The sequence below is a fragment of the Orcinus orca genome, chromosome 14 (assembly GCF_937001465.1).
Source record: "Orcinus orca chromosome 14, mOrcOrc1.1, whole genome shotgun sequence".
In the NCBI taxonomy this organism is placed as follows: domain Eukaryota; kingdom Metazoa; phylum Chordata; class Mammalia; order Artiodactyla; family Delphinidae; genus Orcinus; species Orcinus orca.
The window spans coordinates 89,231,124-89,248,533 of NC_064572.1; the positions used below are offsets into that span (position 1 = coordinate 89,231,124).

Here is a 17,410-nt window from a genome sequence, read left to right on the forward strand (position 1 = left end):
GACTCTTCTCAGGTTTCCTTTTATAGTCTTTGGTTGAAATTTGCATCTCTCACATTGGAAGCCTTGGTTCTTACCAACTTGGCCAAATGGCTCATCTGCTTCGTCCCACAAGGATGGGCTGTGGTGAACCCTGGATTCTGGCTCTGCTCCCTGGCAGGGACCAGGAGGGGAGCTGGTGTCCCAGAAGATGGGCAGCCAGCATCGCTGGCTTCCTAGAGAGAGCAGGGGTTGGGGGGCAGAGCCCTCCCGATGGGCCGTGGGAGTCATTCCCGGCTGTGGTTTGGCCTGCGTCCTGGGGCAGCACGGGTGGCACTAAAGGGACCCGGGTCTGGCTCCCCTCTGCCGCTCTCAGCCTGAGCCCTGAGCCTCGCACAGGGCAGGGCAACTCGTGCCTTCTACCTCTTGGAGTCTGCACTTTATTTTTTAAATTCAAATAAAAATAAATCAAAGGATGCGTTTCCTCCCAGGATGTATCACATTCATCAAACTCACACTGCAAGACAGTGGCCGTGGGGCAGCCACGGCCTCCGAGCAGAGGCTGGATTTCAAGAGCCACACCCTTGAAACCAGCGGCCTGAGGACCAGCTCCGCCTCCCAAGGGGGCCAGCCACGGCCCTGTTCATGGAGACCCGTGTCGAATGAGGGCTATGCTGCTTCTTTGCTAACGGTGGTTTGGCACAGGTCAGATGAACTGTCCACCCCCCAGGCGGTCCTGGTCGCCACCACGAGGCAAGTCTACGCTAACACACAGCCCAGTGGTCCTCCCCTCCACGTAGGACGCAGACACAGAGGGCTCTGTATCTGCTACTGCCCCTCCACGGTGCTCACCCACCCAGAACGCTGAGCCTCCCATGTGGCCCCCGCCCCGAAGGTCCCCCCATTTCCAAGATGCTTTTGTGGGCACAGTGCCCAGCTCCGGGAGCACCCTCTCGCCTGTCCCCAAAGCACCTTCGCACTTCCCCGCGCGGCCAGCAGAGGGCAGCAGGCAGCCGAGGAAAGGTGGGCAGGGCCTGGGTCCCGCCAGTGCGGCCGCTGGCGGGGCAGCCAGAGCCCCTCTGCCACATCCTCCAACCTCGCCCCCGCTTTGGCAGTAAGCGCTGGGGGCCGTAGCATGATTCCCCTCCTCTCTAAAGCTCAGCGACTAAAATCACCCACATTTAGACACAGGCGACAGTTTTCAGAGATTCTGCCTGTCTTTTCTTGCGACCGCGTGACCTCTTGCGGCCGAGCGGGGATGGCCGATGCTCCTGTCTGCCAAGCATGAGGAGACAAACTCGGCCCCGGGATCCCTACGGGCCTGCGGCTGGAGGCGCAGAGCGGGATTCGGAAACTTGTGACTCAGAGTCCAAGCGCCTCGGCGCCCCCGTCCGCGGGAGGGACGTGTGGACACCGGCACCCAACCGGGGCTGAGCACTCTGGTCACCACGCTCCCAAAACAGGGGCCGCCTGGGGCGCGCGCCCATCCCAACTGCGCGCGCCCACTTTAGAGCAATTCCCAGGGGCTACTGTAACGGGGTCCACACCTCCAAGTTCACGACCACGTGCTGGGACTTGTTTTTAGAGCTCAAACAGCTCCTGGGAACCAGCACGATCCAAGGTTGGGGCAGGTGGGAAGGGCACACCCTTGCACTTTGCATTTTCAGTTGATTCTGGAACTCTGTCTCAACTTGGGGGCGTGAGACCCAGTAGCGTGCCCGAGGGAACCCCTAGGTATAATGGGCGCTTTGCACCTCACGAGGCCAGTGTCTGAAGCCGCAGGCAGAAAGAAAGAGTTCAAGAAAAGGGGTCTCATCACAAGGCATATCTGAGCTAATGCAGGAGACAGAGGACACACGTGTGGGGTCTGGAGCGCAGCTGGGGTGGGCGGGCCCTTTCCTCCCGGGGCCTTCTGCAGCCTCTCACAGTCACCTGATCAGTCAGGCTGACTCATCTCCCTAAGGAGGCTGGGAGACAGATTGCCAAGGAGCCTTTGAAGAACAAAGATCTTTTTCAATATACAGAATTCCTGAGTTACTAAGATAAATGGGGGAAGATTTGACATTTCTCGCACATAATTTAAAATTCAAATCTGCTCCCAGTAAAGGAAAATTACAAGATATTCTGAACTGCGATTCAGATCCTTTTGCTGACATGAGGGCTCGAAGCTGCTTTAGATCTGCCTTAATTTCTATCATCTGGAGAACAACGCCACGTTATGGAATATCCTGGAGTTAATGTTTTTATGTTTGAAAGGAAGTTATTCTGGATCCTTCCATTCTGCGTAAATTTCTGAGAGTCGCCCCTCTTGTCTGTATCTGTAGCTGCTTCCCTGTTCTTACTGAGAAGTGTTCCCTTGTATGAGTAACAGTAAGCTAGACTCTAATATGCACCAGGCATTTCACAATTCGGCCATGAGATCTACAAATAATAAAACAAGAAAAATGCTTTGCGATACCCAGTGACTTTTAAACACCAATCAGAGTCCAGAGTAACTCACTGGATATTTAAAGTTCGCTGGCATTATGCAACAGAATGGTTTAAAATCTCTTGATATCAGCTGAGGCACAGTGGGACACAAAGGAGGCAGCTCTCTTTTCAGGAATATGTTTCTTTTGTGTTATTTTTGTTGTTTTAAGATTTTAATTTAATGGTAGCTAATTAACCAAAGAATGCAGTCTAAACTAAAACTAATTCTCTTGCTATCACTTCCAAAGACCTATCTTTAACACACATTAAAGCAATTGCATATAAGAGAGTCTGAGAGTTAACCTGGGTTTTCAACTGCTCAGAGAAAGACCAGCTAAATCTATCAGTAAAAAAGGAGATTACAGCCCCACTTCTCCACTCCTATTCACAACAAAGGATTGTTGCCCCTCACTTCCTCCACTCTCGTCTTACTTTCTCTTCAAGCCTCTCAAGCGGGATGCACCAGCCACTCCACAGTGACTGCTCTTGTCACAGTAAGGGCGTCCCAGCTGCTACAACCAAATGGTCCCTCCTTGGAGCTCCTCCCACGGAGCTTGAGAGCAGACTCCTTCCTGCCCCGTCTTCATGGGCTCGGGACCCCACGCGCTCCTGGTTCTCCAGCCCACCTCCACGTGGCTCCTCCTCCTGGGCTCTGTCCTTGGTCCTCTTCCCCACCTACCCTCCCTCCTGGGGTGAGCTCACCCAGTCTCTTCTGGCTTGAAATGCATCTCGATGCTGGCGCCTCCAGAACCTACAGCTCCAGGTCGCGACTTCCCCAAGAGCTCCACGTCTGGATGTGCAGCTACCTTTGCAACCGCTGCGCAAGTTCACAACCAATCTCTCAATCGGCCTGCATCCCTGCACCGGCCCAGCCATTCTTCCTGCAGCTGTTCCCATCTCGGCGCCAGGAAACTCCCTTGGACCGGGTGCTCAGACCACGGATGCAGTCATCCCCAAGTCCCTTCTCTCTCACACCGCATTCACTTCACAGTCGGCCCCCGGGGCGCCCCGCCTTCAAAATGCCTCTCTCTGAAGCCTGACCGGTTCTCAAGCCCTCTCCCCAGGACCACCACATCCATGACCACTTGACCGTCATCCCTCTGCCTGGACGACCTTGGCTCCCTACAGTGCATCCTCAGCAGAGCAGCCACAGTGGCCCCGTTCAAGACCAAGTCAGCCGTGACCCTTCCCTGCTCATGGCCCCATAGCTTCCTATCTTGCCTGGACTCCGTCCTGCTTCCCGGCACAGCCTCCTCCCCGGCACAGCCTCCTCCCGATGTCCGCGTGGCTGCCTCACCTCCTCGAGGTATTCTCCAGTCACCCTGTTTAAAACTGCAACCCTCCCTAGAGGCACTCCCTTGCCCTCCTTCCTTGCTTTATTTTTCTATCCAACTTCATCTGACTTACTACCTACTTTGCTTTACTCCTGCTATTTTCTTTTATTTTATATATAAATTTATTTATTTATTTTATTTATTTATTTTTGGCTCTGTTGCGCCTTCGTTGCTGCGCGGGCTTTCTCTAGTTGCGGTGAGCGGGGGCTACTCTTCGTTGTGGTGTGTGGGCTTCTCATTGTCGTGGCTTCTCTTGTTGCAGAGCACGGGCTCTAGGCGCACAGGCTTCAGTAGTTGTGGCACGCGGGCTCAGTAGTTGTGGCTCTCAGATTCTAGAGTGCAGGCTCAGTAGTTGTGGCACAAGGGCTTAGTTGCTCCGTGGCATGTGGGATCTTCCCGGGCCAGGGCTCAAACCTGTGTTGCCTGCATTGGCAGGAGGATTCTTAACCATTGCGCCACCAGCGGAGCCCACTCCTGCTATTTTCTGGATCCCTAAACTGAGATGTAAGCTCCCTGAGGGTAGGCATTTGCTCTATTTACCCCCGCATCTCCTGGGCCGTGAACAGTGTGGCACATAGCACGAGCTGATCAAAAAATAATATTTGTTAAGTGGACAAATGTTCCTGATTTGGAATGATCATCTTCTAGAGATGCCACGTGGTAACTACCAACTTCACAATATCACTGAAAGAAGTTATGATTTCGGACACATAAATCCCACAAATGAATAATCCCTCCGTAGGCCACAGAAAACACACCCAGGAATGAAGGAACGAACGATGGGCACGCTGTACCACAACACCGTTTCCCTAAGATTGTACACTGATGGGGGCTCAAGGAATCCTGGTAGACAACGTGAGCTCTGTGCAGGGCTGCCGTCAAAGGTGTACACTGATTACCGGGACTCCAGCTGTGTCCGAGGAGAGTGATTTGCAGTGCGGCCTGGGTCGGTGGGCCGGCATGATGCTCTCAGGTGCGGGGCGCTCCAGGTGTGGCCCGGCCCGGAAGCTCCGCCCACCGGCCACTGAGCGCGCTCTCCATTGGCTGTTCCGCCGAAGGATCTCGCTCTCATTGGCCGAAGACTCTAGGAACGGGCCCGGTTCGGCCTCGCGGCCTCCAAAACTCCCCAGAGGGACGGACGGCCGGCAGCAGACCCGCGGCTGATCTTCAGGGGAGCACCAAGCTCCGGGCTCACAGCCGCCCGCCGGCCGGGGCGTCCCCGGCGGCCCTGAAGCCCCGTTCCCAGGGGGCGGGGCGCGGCGCAGGTCGCGCAGACGCAGTCGGCGCACCGGGAGGACCCACCACTCCCCCCGCGCGGCTGTGCGTCCCGCCCCGCCCCGCCCCGCTCGGAGACTCCCGGAGGCCCCGCCCCCGCCCCGGCCGTCGGAGGCGGCGGGGGATGACGTCATCGAGCGGGACGACGGGCATTGGGCGCCATTTTGAAAAGGGAAAAAAAAATACGGCGGCGGCGGCGGCGGCGGCCGGGCTGAGGTGCTTGGGCGGCAGCAGCGCGGCGGCCGCCTCGTACGTCCGCCGCCGCCTCGGCGCCCGGCCGCGCCCGGCTGCGCGCCGGCCGACCGGCCATGGCAGGTGAGGGCCCGCGCGGGGCGGGGCCGGGAGCGGGCGAGGGGTGAGGGGCTAGGGGCGCGAGCCTGACGCGCCCGGTGTATCCGCAGGAGCCGGAGGCGGCGGCTGCCTTGCGGGCGGCAACGACTTGCAGTGGTGTTTCTCGCAGGTCAAGGGGGCCGTGGACGAGGACGTGGCGGAAGGTAAGGCTGTGCACCTGGGCGCCCCGGAGCCCGGCTGGGCCGCTCCTGGCCGGGGCGCGGGGCGGGCGCGCGCTCGGAGGTCTGGTCCGCCGGGGAGGCGACGCCGGCCCGGTCCCTAGGGGAAGCGGCCCCGGGGGTTATGTCAGGGGCGCAAGGTCGCGGAGCGCGCAGATGTCGGGTCTCCCGAGTGGATTTTGGGTTCTTTGCGCTGCAAGTGGCTGCCTCCTGCGTTTGCTGGAGCTCCGGAAATAACTGCAGAAGCCGGGGACTCGAGAAACATAAGCTTGGGGTAACTGCAGACTGGCAGGAGTCGGGTGGGGAATCGCTCCGGCCTGGGTCAGGTCGGGGCCTCTGTCCAGTCACCTGTGCGATGGGGGCATCCTGTCCGGCCTCAGTTTCTTCTTTAAAAACAGGGTCGGACCCCTTGGTGCTTTAGATTGCTTTCTAAGGTTCCGAAGTTTTTCAGTTTTCTTATCAGCTCTTTCTCCTTCTCCGGCGGCGTGTTTTAAAGTTCCTGCTGCAGATTGCGCCTTTGAACTTTGCGGTGTTGAGGTTGGTTGGTCTTTTCCGTAACGATGGTCGCAGGGGAGCGGCGTTGCGGGGGGCGGGGGCGCTTCCCACGGCGCCGCGTGTCGTCCTGAAGGAAGAACGCCTAGACTCGTGCCCGTGCGCGCGGTGCAGCGGCTCGGGAGCGTAAAGTCAGGCAGTGACTCTTTTGCTGTTGTTCAGCCGTCTTACTCAACATGGTGAGCCTTTAATCCTCTCTTAAAAAGTTTTTGTGTTTGCGTGAGCTACACCTTCTTTGCCCCAAGTAACTAGCAGCCTCTGGTCAGGTGTCCTGCGCCTTTCCTCCACCGTGCCCGCTCCCATGACCCTTGGCTCCGTCCTCTTTGCTCTGCACCTCCCCCTGGCAGAGTGACATCTGGAGATCCTCTGACATCGGGAGACAAACAGTGCCCAGATCAGTAAGCAGGTAAAACGGTGCTTCAGAAATTTGTGAAGATGTATCTGATTTGAGATTGAGATTTTTCTTTACATTCACATAAGGTACGTTTTTTTTCCACTTTGCAGTGCCAAGTGGGTGACCGGTTAGCTTACTCAAAATTCCTATCAGGGATAAAGCAAAACCCATTTACTCACGGGTAGGAAGGTGGGAGGGCTTAATGCCTGTCTTAACTTCTGGTTTCTTTCCCTTTTTATAAGAAGGTTTAGTTGATAAGCCGAATGAATTAAAATGTAAGTCTAACTAAAATGGTGTATTTTAAGTGTGATGTTACACTTCGAAAATCGTATTCTTTACTTTTAAAAAGTCTTGACGGAAATATTTTGTTCTCTGAATTAAACTGGAACTTTTTGCAATTTTACATCCTTACTTTAAGTAAAATTTTGACTACATCTAAAAGTTTGGTATTTTGAGTTATCTATTTTGTAAGATCGCTTTGTGGTAATTACCACATTTTGTGTGTTTGTTTGTTTGTTTGTTTTGTGGTACGCGGGCCTCTCGCTGCTGTGGCCTCTACCGTTGCGGAGCACAAGCTCCGGACGTGCAGACTCAGCGGCCATGGCTCACGGGCCCAGCCGCTCCGCGGCATGTGGGATCCTCCCGGGACTGGGGGCACGAACCCGCATCCCCTGCATCGGCAGGCGGACTCTCAACCACTGCGCCACCAGGGAAGCCCCACATGTTTTTTTGATCGTGTGTATTCACAGCTCTCTGTCTTACTTCATACTTAATCCTCTATCAGGGTTAACACATTTATAACATTCATTATTTTGTCAAGTAGTCGTGATACTACCTGTTTGAATTGTACTATTTCCATAAAAGTCCATGAGAAAGAAGAAAAAAGTAATTGTTAACAGCTAGCGACTGTTAAGCAACGAGAATAAAGAAGCTGGTGGTGAAGCTTGTGCCCAGATGCAACCTTGGTGAAGAAGTGTTGATAAGAGATAATTAACGGGAGATGTAATTTAAGGGAGGTCACTGGACGTCGATACTTGGACTGTAGGACTAGAGGTATAGTAAATTTATTTGTGCAGATTTGTGGGTGGTGAGGTGTTTCGCTCTTTAAGGCTTTGTTCTGTTCCAAGCTCCGCTTTGCAGAGTTCTCTGGTAACCCTAAATTTTGTACCGTCTTTCTGCTTTCCGCTGCTGTGAGTGATCAGAAAGTGACTGAGGTGGGCCCCTCCTTGCCTGAGTATGGACATGAGGGGTACAGGGGCAAGTGTGGTCTCCCCTGACTTTTGAAGGTTGGGGAGTGCGTATGGTGGAGAGAGGCTTTTGATTTCCTTTTTGTTTTTAAAGCTAATGGAGTTTGGGGGGGACACCTGAAGAAAGTATTGTAATGTGTAAAATTTGATGATGGCTTTTTTTTTTATAAATTATTTCTTTATTAGAGTCTGTATATATATATATATATATATATATATATGTATTTTTTATTATTATTATTTTTAGAAACAACAGGGTTTTGCTTGTGGGTCAGGTCAGCCCATCGTGCTACCAGGGATTTCCCATCTTCCTGCAAATAGGGATAGAGGTGGGCTCAAGAGGAAACTAGTAATTGTTCTGCTAGTGACAAGATGTGTGAGTGACAGTCCCTGGTGACTTGCCCCCTCTCCTTCCCCTATGACAAGCTGGCCAGGGTGGTAGGCATCGCCCCTGAAGGTGGAATAGGTGAGCTTTTATGCCTAGATGAACAAAGAGTCAAAATAGTAAAACCAGGGGGAGGCTTCCAGAAGGAAGTGAGAAAGTAGTTGTTAGCCTGTACCTCCAAATATTTATGCTCTAAACAATGACTACTCTTTGGAAGTTGTTAAATATTTAACACTTTGTTAATATTTTTCACGCGTGATGTTTAGTCACCATCACCCAGCCCCTACTCCCTTTTCTTGGGCAACACTCACTGCATGAACATCTTTTGCAGGTGTTGTCACACGATATTACAGTCCTTCGCTGGTCTGTCTTCAGCAGTGTGAGCTCTACTTAAAGCTTGAGGACTAGGTGCCCCTGCCTCGCCCCACAGCCTTGTAGAAGACCAGCCTGGAGGTAAAGATGGTTAAGTCTTATTATGTTCCCGAGGTTGCTTCAAGTTACTTGTGCCCATTAATTCAGTCTTCACACAACCCTGCAAAGGAGGAACTCTTGTTCTTCCCAGTTTTAGATGTGGAAGCCAAGGCCCAGAGGACAGATGACTTGGTCCGCAGAGTGGCCAAGCCGGCGTTGGAAGCTGGGCCAGCTGGCTCCAGGGCCCATGCATGCTGTGCTGCATCAGTGACCGTTTGTGGCCGGTACTGTTGAAGGCCCACTGCGGGGTGGGGCTCCCCAGCCGTGGGATTGCTCTGTCCTTCCAAAGCTCAGGAGAGGTCTCACTACCAAGAATTAGAGGAAACGACCTCTGAAAGCAAATGAAAATGAGCTGTCTTTAAAGCGAGTGCCTATCAAAATGGTGTAAGATTAGTAACAAGGCTTTCAGAATGGGCATCCTCAAAGTATTTTAAGAATAGATACTACAGAGACAGTAAGCAGGGGGAACACCTGAATGTCAAATGAGTGATACGGTAGCCTTGCCTGCCGAGCTACTCTCACAGGACCTCAGCTGCCCTCTTGCAGGGAAGTTCCGGGTCTGCTGCTTTTGTACATTCATCGCTCTTCTGATTTTCTGGAGGAACAGGGGGAACGGGTTAGAGGAGGGAAGGGGTTAGAGGAGGGAAGGGCTTGTCATGAACTACTGCCTGGATTGACATAGTTTTTTGCATAGCTTGAGCGCAGCTGGTTCTTTTCATCTCAGAGTGTGTAGGTTTAAGTGTCTAGACTTTCTATTTGATGATTTTATTTTAACCGGTTTCTTCATCCACGATCTAATCTTTTGCTTGGAATTAGACATTAATCTTTTTCTAAAGACATAATGCTTAACAAAACTAAAGGTTCATCTGCTTAATTCAAGCTTGAGTCTGGGAAGTTGTGTAAATAATGTAGGTTTCTGGGTAATCTGGTATGGCCAGCCTTTCTGAAAGGGTTTACATAGATGTTATGAAAGAAACATTTAAATTGGCGAAGGGTAACAAAAATTAAGAGCACTTGGGCGTCAGTAGCAGGAAGTTATTGTGTTTCATTGAATATAAGATACATGTGATTTCAAAGATGTGAAAGCGAAAGAAAATGTGCTTCTTAGAATCAATGAAATACCATATTTGTGAATGCAAAACTTTTCAGTCGGGCTTCCCTGGTGGCACAGTGGTTGAGAGTCCGCCTGCCGACGCAGGGGACACAGGTTCGTGCCCCGGTCCAGGAAGATCCCACATGCCGCGGAGCGGCTGGGGCTGGGCCCGTGAGCCATGGCCGCTGAGCCTGCTCGTCCGGAGCCTGTGCTCTGCAACGGGAGAGGCCAGAACAGTGAGAGGCCCGCGTACCGCAAAAAAAAAACAACAAAACTTCTCAGTCATAGTCATTATTTCTAGAGTACTGTGATAGTTTTTTCCTGTGGAGAGTCTGCCTTAAAGAAATCAGATGTGTATGGCTTTTTTAAGATTAATGCATTCAGTGTACCTACTGAGCACAGCTACATTGTAGTGTCTCTGAAATCAGGCTGTGCATTCAAGAAGCGGGACTGATCTTAGTTAGATAATCAGGTGCAGGTTTATGGTAGTATCAAATCATACTCCTTGATTTTTTTATTCCTTGATTTTAAAAATCTGTTGTTTTGATGAGAAGTTCTGGGTTCAGTTCATGTCTGCTGTTTATCAAGCTTGAAGGCCCTTTCTAAACCTCAACTTGCTTATCTAGAAGTCACATCATAAGATTTTTGTTGAGATAAAACAGTGCTGTGCTTTTGAACCTGCAAGGTGTTGTGGAAGTGTTAGGTACAGCTGTTCCCTGATTTTCACGTATTTTAAGGTGTTTGGGTGTAGTCGGAGCTATATTTAAATGTGAAAGTAGCAGTCTCGTGGCTTTTCCCGAGCCCCTGCAATCTCCCCACTCGCCCCAGATCCCTTCCACAGGGCCTGGCCGCTTGGTTTTTCCATCGTTACTCCGTGATCTTCCCACGCCTTGATCTTGGCTCGTATTTCTCTCCCAACGTAGAATACAGCTTTCCCCTGCTGTCCTATCTGGAAGCAGAGCATTCCTGCAAAACCTTTCGTAAGCCGAAGTGGTGTAAAGGGAGAAGCAATAATTACCTTAGCCATAGGTGTCAATTACCTTATGACACAGGCACAGAAGGAGTCAAGGTAAAGCCCAGACGCTCAGACACAGTTCAAAGCTCTGACAGCTTGATGCTGAGATGCTCAGTGTAGCTCCTGGAGAAGGAGCTTGGTGGGGCCCCTCTCACTGCTCAGGGTGCACTACCTGTATAATCATTTCCTGCGAAACAAATGCTGAAGGCTTATTTTGCCCCCTTTTTTTTTTTTCCCAAAAGTGAAATCTTCAGATTTCTTTCAGTTAGCAAGCTGTAGGTCTTTGGTAAAAGCGAAATGACGTACAGCGAGCTTTCAAAAAATGGGGGATTTCTCAGGAATTCTCTGTGGTATCCAGTGGTTAGGATGCCGGGCTTTCACTTTCGATCCCTGGTCGGGGAACTAAAATCCCACAAGCCATGCAGGGCGGCCAAAAAAAAAAAGGTGGGGGATTTCCATATTCTTTTAGTTTCCTCTCCTCCTTTCACACCTAGTCATCCATCTAAATCCATCTCAGATTCCACTTTCTTTATGAAACACTGCTCAGCCACTCTTTTTTTTTTTTTTTTTTTTTTGCGGTGTGCGGGCCTCTCACTGTTGTGGCCTCTCCCGTTGCAGAGCACAGGCTCCGGACGCGCAGGCTCGGCGGCCATGGCTCACGGGCCCAGCCGCTCCGCGGCATGTGGGATCCTCCCAGACCGGGGCACGAACCCGCGTCCCCTGCATCGGCAGGCGGACTCCCAACCACTGCGCCACCAGGGAAGCCCCATGCTCAGCCACTCTTAACATCCTTTCCTGTCACTTAGCATGTCATGGTGTTTAGCATTGGCTGTATCCTGCTTGTTCTCTGGTTTTTTCATATGGGTTAGGCTTGCTCTTCAACTTGATGTTAATCAAGATATTGAAAGATTTTGGTACAAATTCCACTTCATCCCTCTTACTAGCTTCGTGTTAATGTGGCAGTTACTTACCTTCTGTTCCTCAGCTGTAAAACAGGGTGCTATTTCCTGTGACCATTACAGGTTCGTAGAAAGATTCCAGGTAATGCAGGAAAAGCTTTGACAAACTGGCTCACAGTAACTGATAACTGTTAAAATGTTGGTATCTTTTTTTTTTTAATTTTTCATACAGTTTTTAAAGGTTACTTTCCATTTACAGTTATTACAAAATATTGGCTCTATTCCCCATGTTGTACAGTACATTCTTGAGCCTATCTTATACCCAATAGTTTGTACCTCCCATTTCCCCACCCCTATATACCCCCCACCCCATAACAAGTTTGTTCTCTATATCTGTTAGTCTGCTTCTTTTTTGTCATATTCACTAGTTTGTTGTGTTTTTTAGATTGAACATATAAGTGATATCATACAGAGTTTGTCTTTGACTTCACCTAGCATAATGCCCTGCAGGTCCCTCCATGTTGCTGCAAATGGCATTATTTCATTCTCCTTTATGGCTGAGTAGTATTCCATTGTGTAGATGTGCCACATCTTCTCTATCCATTCATCTGTCGATGGACACTTAGGTTGTTTCCATATCTTGGCTATTGTAAATGGTGCTGCCATGGACATTGGGGTCATATATCTTTTCAAATTAGTGTTTTTGTTTTTTATCGAATATATACCCAGGAGTGGAATTGCTGGATCATATGATAACTCCATTTTTAGTTTTTTGAGAAACTGCCACACTGTTTTCCACAGTGGCTGCACCAGTTTACATTCCCACCAAGAGTGGAGGAGGGTTCCCTTTTCTCCACATCCTTGACAACAGTTGTTGTTTGTGTTCTCTTTATTGATAGCAAAATGTTGATGTCTTAAGAGACCCTCTTGCCTAGGAGAGTAACTTACTCTGTGTTGCTCCAGGGAGCCACCTTAAGAAAATGAAGGGTGTTATGGGGGCTAGCTTTCAGCTTAGTTCATCTAAAAAGTTGGCAACAGCGTCCTGAAGGTCTGCTCGTGCTGAATGTTGCAGTGGAGAAACCCAGTTTCTGCCTCACACAACCATGTGTTTAGACAGCGACTGGCAAGCAGTTGGGTCCTGGCACCATCGTGAGAGCAGGGTATGTGGAGGGAATGTGATACAGTGCCCAGTACACAAGACTTGGGTGGGGAGTGAAGGGAAGGAAATCAGGGTGTAGGAAGAGGGAGGAAGGAAAGGGAGAAGAATGTTCCAGATTGAGGGGGCTTGGAGTGGAGATTGCAGAGAGCGTGGCGCATTCTGGGAAACCAGAGTACTTGGTGTGTTTGTCTGGCAAAGAAGGGGAAAGCCCGAGACGAGGGGCTGGCAGGGACCAGAGTGACGAGTAAAAGCCTTGAATACGGCGCTGAGCACCTTGAATTGTGTTTCGAAGTAAATGTGATCATAAACGTTTAAGGTTCTCACTAGAGGAGTGACGTCAACTTTACGGAAGGTCACTCTGGCCTTTAGAAAATGGGTGGTGACGGGGTACGAGTGGAGACAGGAATGCAGCTGCTCAGCCACTGCAACAACAAAGGCTGGCAATGTGAGCTTACACTAAGTCAGAGGGTTTCGGATTCTTTTTAAAGGGCCCAATAGTAAATATTTCGGACTTTGCAGGCCAGTCCTGTCTCATCTACTCAACTCAGCTGTGCCTTTGCAGCAGAAAAGCAGCCAGAGACCCCAGGAACATGAGGGTGTGACGGTGGCCAGTACCACTACTTACAGATCAGCAAGGGCCAGATTTGGATTTCACATGGTAGTTTGCCTGCCCTGTGCTGAGCTGGTGGTTCTCAAAGCCTTTTGGTTCCAAAACCTCTTGGTTTTATACTCTTAATAATTTTTGAGGACCAGAGAGCTTTTTGTTCATGAGGGTTATGTCTATCAGTATTTACTGTATTGGAAATTAGGACAACTGAAACTATTTATTATTTCACTTTAATAATAAATCTATTACATGTTATCATAACATTTTTAATGAAAAACAACTTTACAAAAACCAAACAAGATTGAGTGCCATTGTTGTATACTTTGCAAGTGTTTTAAGTGTAGGGCTTAATAGGAGACAGGTGGATTCCCAGATCTGCTTCCACATTCAATCTGTTACAATTGTTTTATTGAAATATATGAAGAAAATTTGGCCTCATACTTACATGTAGTTAGAACAGGGAGGGGTGATTTAATAGCCTTTTCATGTAATTATAGGTATTCCACTTTAATACTACAACAGAACTGCACACGTGGTGGTTTCTTCTAGTTACACTTTGGAACCTGAGACCATATCAATGAATTGTTTACCCCCTGTTAACATTAAAGTCCATAGTTCTATCTTGTACTTTGACTGTATCCCTTGCTCATGTGGGTAATTTGGTAGCATCACACCTTGGTCATTTAGAAATACATATTGGTACACTGAGTTGTTCAGATCTTCTAAATGTTGATACATTTCATTGTACAAGATCAAGAAAATCACCACTGATCTCATTAGAAGAGTCTTAAAGTGGGAAGCTGTCAAATTAATAGTAGAAACAAGTTTTCCAAAATTCTGATTTCTCTTGAAAGCTTGGATTTTATCATTGGCAGCAAATACCATCAGTTGTTTTCTGTGTAGTGAGTGGCTCACTTTGTTTATTTTTAAGAAAATTTCTGCCAGATGTCAAAACCTAAACAACCATAGTTGGTCAGTTGTTCTTTCAGATAAAAGTGGCATTCCATGAAAATGGCTGGTTCAACCTGCAGCACTGACAACCGTGCACATGCTTTTCCTTGAGACAGTCACTGCACTCGGGGGTACAGCAGACCTGCTGTGTGCCTAGCGCCCACCTTACCACAAAGCATATTGAAAAGACTCATCCTGGGGGCTTCCCTGGTGGCGCAGTGGTTAAGAATCCGCCTGCCAGTGCAGGGGACATGGGTTCGAGCCCTGGTCTGGGAAGATCCCACATGCCGCGGAGCAGTTAAGCCAGTGCGCCATAGCTACTGAGCCTGCGCTCTAGAGCCCACAAGCCACAACTACTAAAGCCTGTGTGCCTAGAGCCCTTGCTCTGCAACAAGAGAAGCCACCGCAGTGAGAAGCCCACACACCGCAAAGAAGACCCAACGCAGCCAAAAATAAATAAACTTAAAAAAAGAGAAAAGACTCATACTAATGGGTTGGTATTGAGTAAAATTAATTCGTTTGATGGTTCATCAAGGATATTCCTCAGTAAAACTGGCTTTTTTCCTTTCTTTTCTTCCTGCCCTTGCGTGGTGTGAACAGCAGGACTGCTGGTGCGGTTCCATGCTGCTGAGTGATGTGTGCTGGACACCAGCAGTTTCAGCCACATTGCTTTTGCTCTTTCATGCAGATGACAACACAGTGAAAATGGCAACACGTATTATTGTGAAAATAGTTTTGACCTTGTGGTCCTTGAAGAGGTTCTTGGGTACCTGCAGGGGTCCACAGACCACACTTTGAGAACTACTGCTTTAAAGCTAGCTACTAGCAATAGGAATAACAGAACAGGGCAGATTTTAAGATTAACTGTCCCCTCTCATCTTTACTGGATTTTGCTGTTTTTGTCTCAGAATACAAAAGCAGAGCATTCATTATTTAAAGTAACTCAAGTGATGCAGATGTAAAAAGAGTAAAAGCAAAAGTTCTTCTTCAATCCTCCCCAGAGGTAATGACCCTTAACAATGTGTGTATGTTTTTTAGACCATTTCCTATTCATCTATCTATGTACTTTTGTTTTAAAATTTAGTTTGCGTGTAAGCAGCACTTTTTAAATCCCTTACAAAGTGTGAATCCTATTATAAATGTTGTTTGCTTGCTTGTTTGCATCAGCAGTGTGTAATTTGAGATCGTACAGTGACCCGGGCTTTCTGCTGAGCTGTGCACACACTTGAGCCTGTTTGACCCTGAACGTAGCCCCTGGAGATGTCAGTGCTACTGTTGCTTGTGTTTACAAATGAGCACAGTGACTCTCAGAAGATGTAGTCACTTGCCCAAGGACACAGAGCTAGTGGGTGCTGAGGTCAGGATTTCAGCCCAGGTGTTCTGGATCCAGAGCCCATACGTCGGTATTTTTAACGATGCTGCCTTCTTGCATAGCTCGATTTGATCCTTTTTGATGGCTACAGAGTATATAGTTGTACAGACTACTCATTTATTTAACAAGTCCTCTGTTGGTGGGTTCCAAGTTTTGCTATTACTAAAGATGCTGCAGTAAAGAGACTTGTCCATCCATCTGCCTGGGGCAGGCGTCGCTGTGGCTAGAGTCCTAGAAACAGACACACTCAAAGGCCTCCAACATTTACCTTTTTTGGCTGCCAAATTGTCCTCCAAAAGACAGTGCTGACTTACACCTTCCCCAAACTTTTCCTTCTCCACTCATGCTGGGAATATCAAACTTTTTAATTTTAGCTATTTTAATGTCAATTTTAATGTTGTAGTTTGCATTTCCTTACAGTTAGGCAATTGAGATTTTTTTTTGTCAACTATTTCTATTTCTTCCGTGAATTGTCAGATTGTATCTCTTGTCCATTTTTCTACTGAGGCTTTTAGAAATGAATTTTAAAAGCTTTTTAATACATTATAAGTACTAATCTCTGAATATTTTTTATTAACCTTGAGTTTTAATTTTTCAGTTATGTCCCCTGTATGTGTGTCTTCTGTAGGCGGGTTTTTTTGTTGCTGTTGCCGCTGTCGGGAACTAAGAAAAGGCTGAGATCTTTGTTGGGTCAGTAGTGGTGTGGAAGAGGAGCGGTGCGGGACAACAGGAGTGATTCATAGGCTGGACTAAATATTGAGAGCCGGAGCTCAGAGAGTGACCGTGAACACAGAAGAGCTTGGAAAGTTCACAGAGAGCTTGGTAAGGCTGTTAGACTTACACAGACTGGGGAGCAGACTTTAGCCCATTTTATCTAGATCTCCAGAGATAAGAAAGTCGCAGCTAAAACGCGGTGTATGAATTCTATATTTTGTGCTAGACGTAGCACAGTGCTGGCACATAGGAAGTATTTTAATAAATTGTGAATTCTTAGTGAGTCAGGATACCTGCCCCAAAGGTATTAAGTTCCCTGATAATGATGTGGAAAATTTGGGTGTAAAAAAGGAATAAATGATGGGTCCTCATTTTTAACCATATCTGTAAACGTGTCATTCATTTTTAAAAAGGGGTAAGAGAGTTCATATAAATCATCAAAGGGCATTAATGGGCAAAGACTTCTTTTTTAATTTATTTTATTTATTTTTGGCTGCGTTGGGTCTTTGTTGCTGCACAGGGGCTGCTCTTCATTGCAGTGCGTGGGCTTCTCATTGCGGTGGCTTCTGTTGCGGAGCACGAGCTCCAGGCACGTGGGCTTCAGTAGTTGTGGCTCGTGGGCTCAGTAGTTGTGGCGCACACTTAGTTGCTCGCGGCATGTGGGATCTTCCCGGGCCAGGGCTCGAACCTGTGTCCCCTGCATTGGCAGGTGGATTCTTAACCACTGCACCACCAGGGAAGCCCACAAAGATGTTTTAATTAAAGCAGTGGTGAGGTTTTATTTTTGCTTTACATTTCTGGAAGAAGTATCTCTACACTCATTTTTCTGGAGGGCAATTTCACATGTATCTATAAAACCTTAAGCAAGGGTTGGGAGCCTGTGATTCATTCCACTTACAGGAATATGCCAGCTTTTATTTTTTTTTTAATTTATTTTTTTGGCTGCATTGGGTCTTCGTTGCTGCGCACAGGCTTTGTCTAGTTGTGG

At 48.7% G+C, this 17,410-nt stretch overlaps 1 protein-coding gene across 4 annotated transcripts in view; it reads left to right on the forward strand.

Annotated features, from left to right (window-relative positions):
• The first annotated feature begins 5,114 nt into the window (after nt 1-5,114).
• PPP2R2D (protein phosphatase 2 regulatory subunit Bdelta) overlaps nt 5,115-17,410 on the forward strand; it is a 45,992-nt gene continuing 33,696 nt past the window's right edge. The window contains exons 1-2 of one of the 4 annotated variants that reach the window (XM_033420697.2): nt 5,115-5,369; nt 5,456-5,548. In XM_033420697.2, coding sequence (XP_033276588.1) covers nt 5,363-5,369; nt 5,456-5,548 — 100 coding nt within the window. In that variant the 5' untranslated portion in view covers nt 5,115-5,362. The remainder of the gene's footprint in view (nt 5,370-5,455; nt 5,549-17,410) is intronic. The other 3 variants (XM_033420699.2, XM_004265918.4, XR_007471501.1) reach the window with 3 other exon arrangements.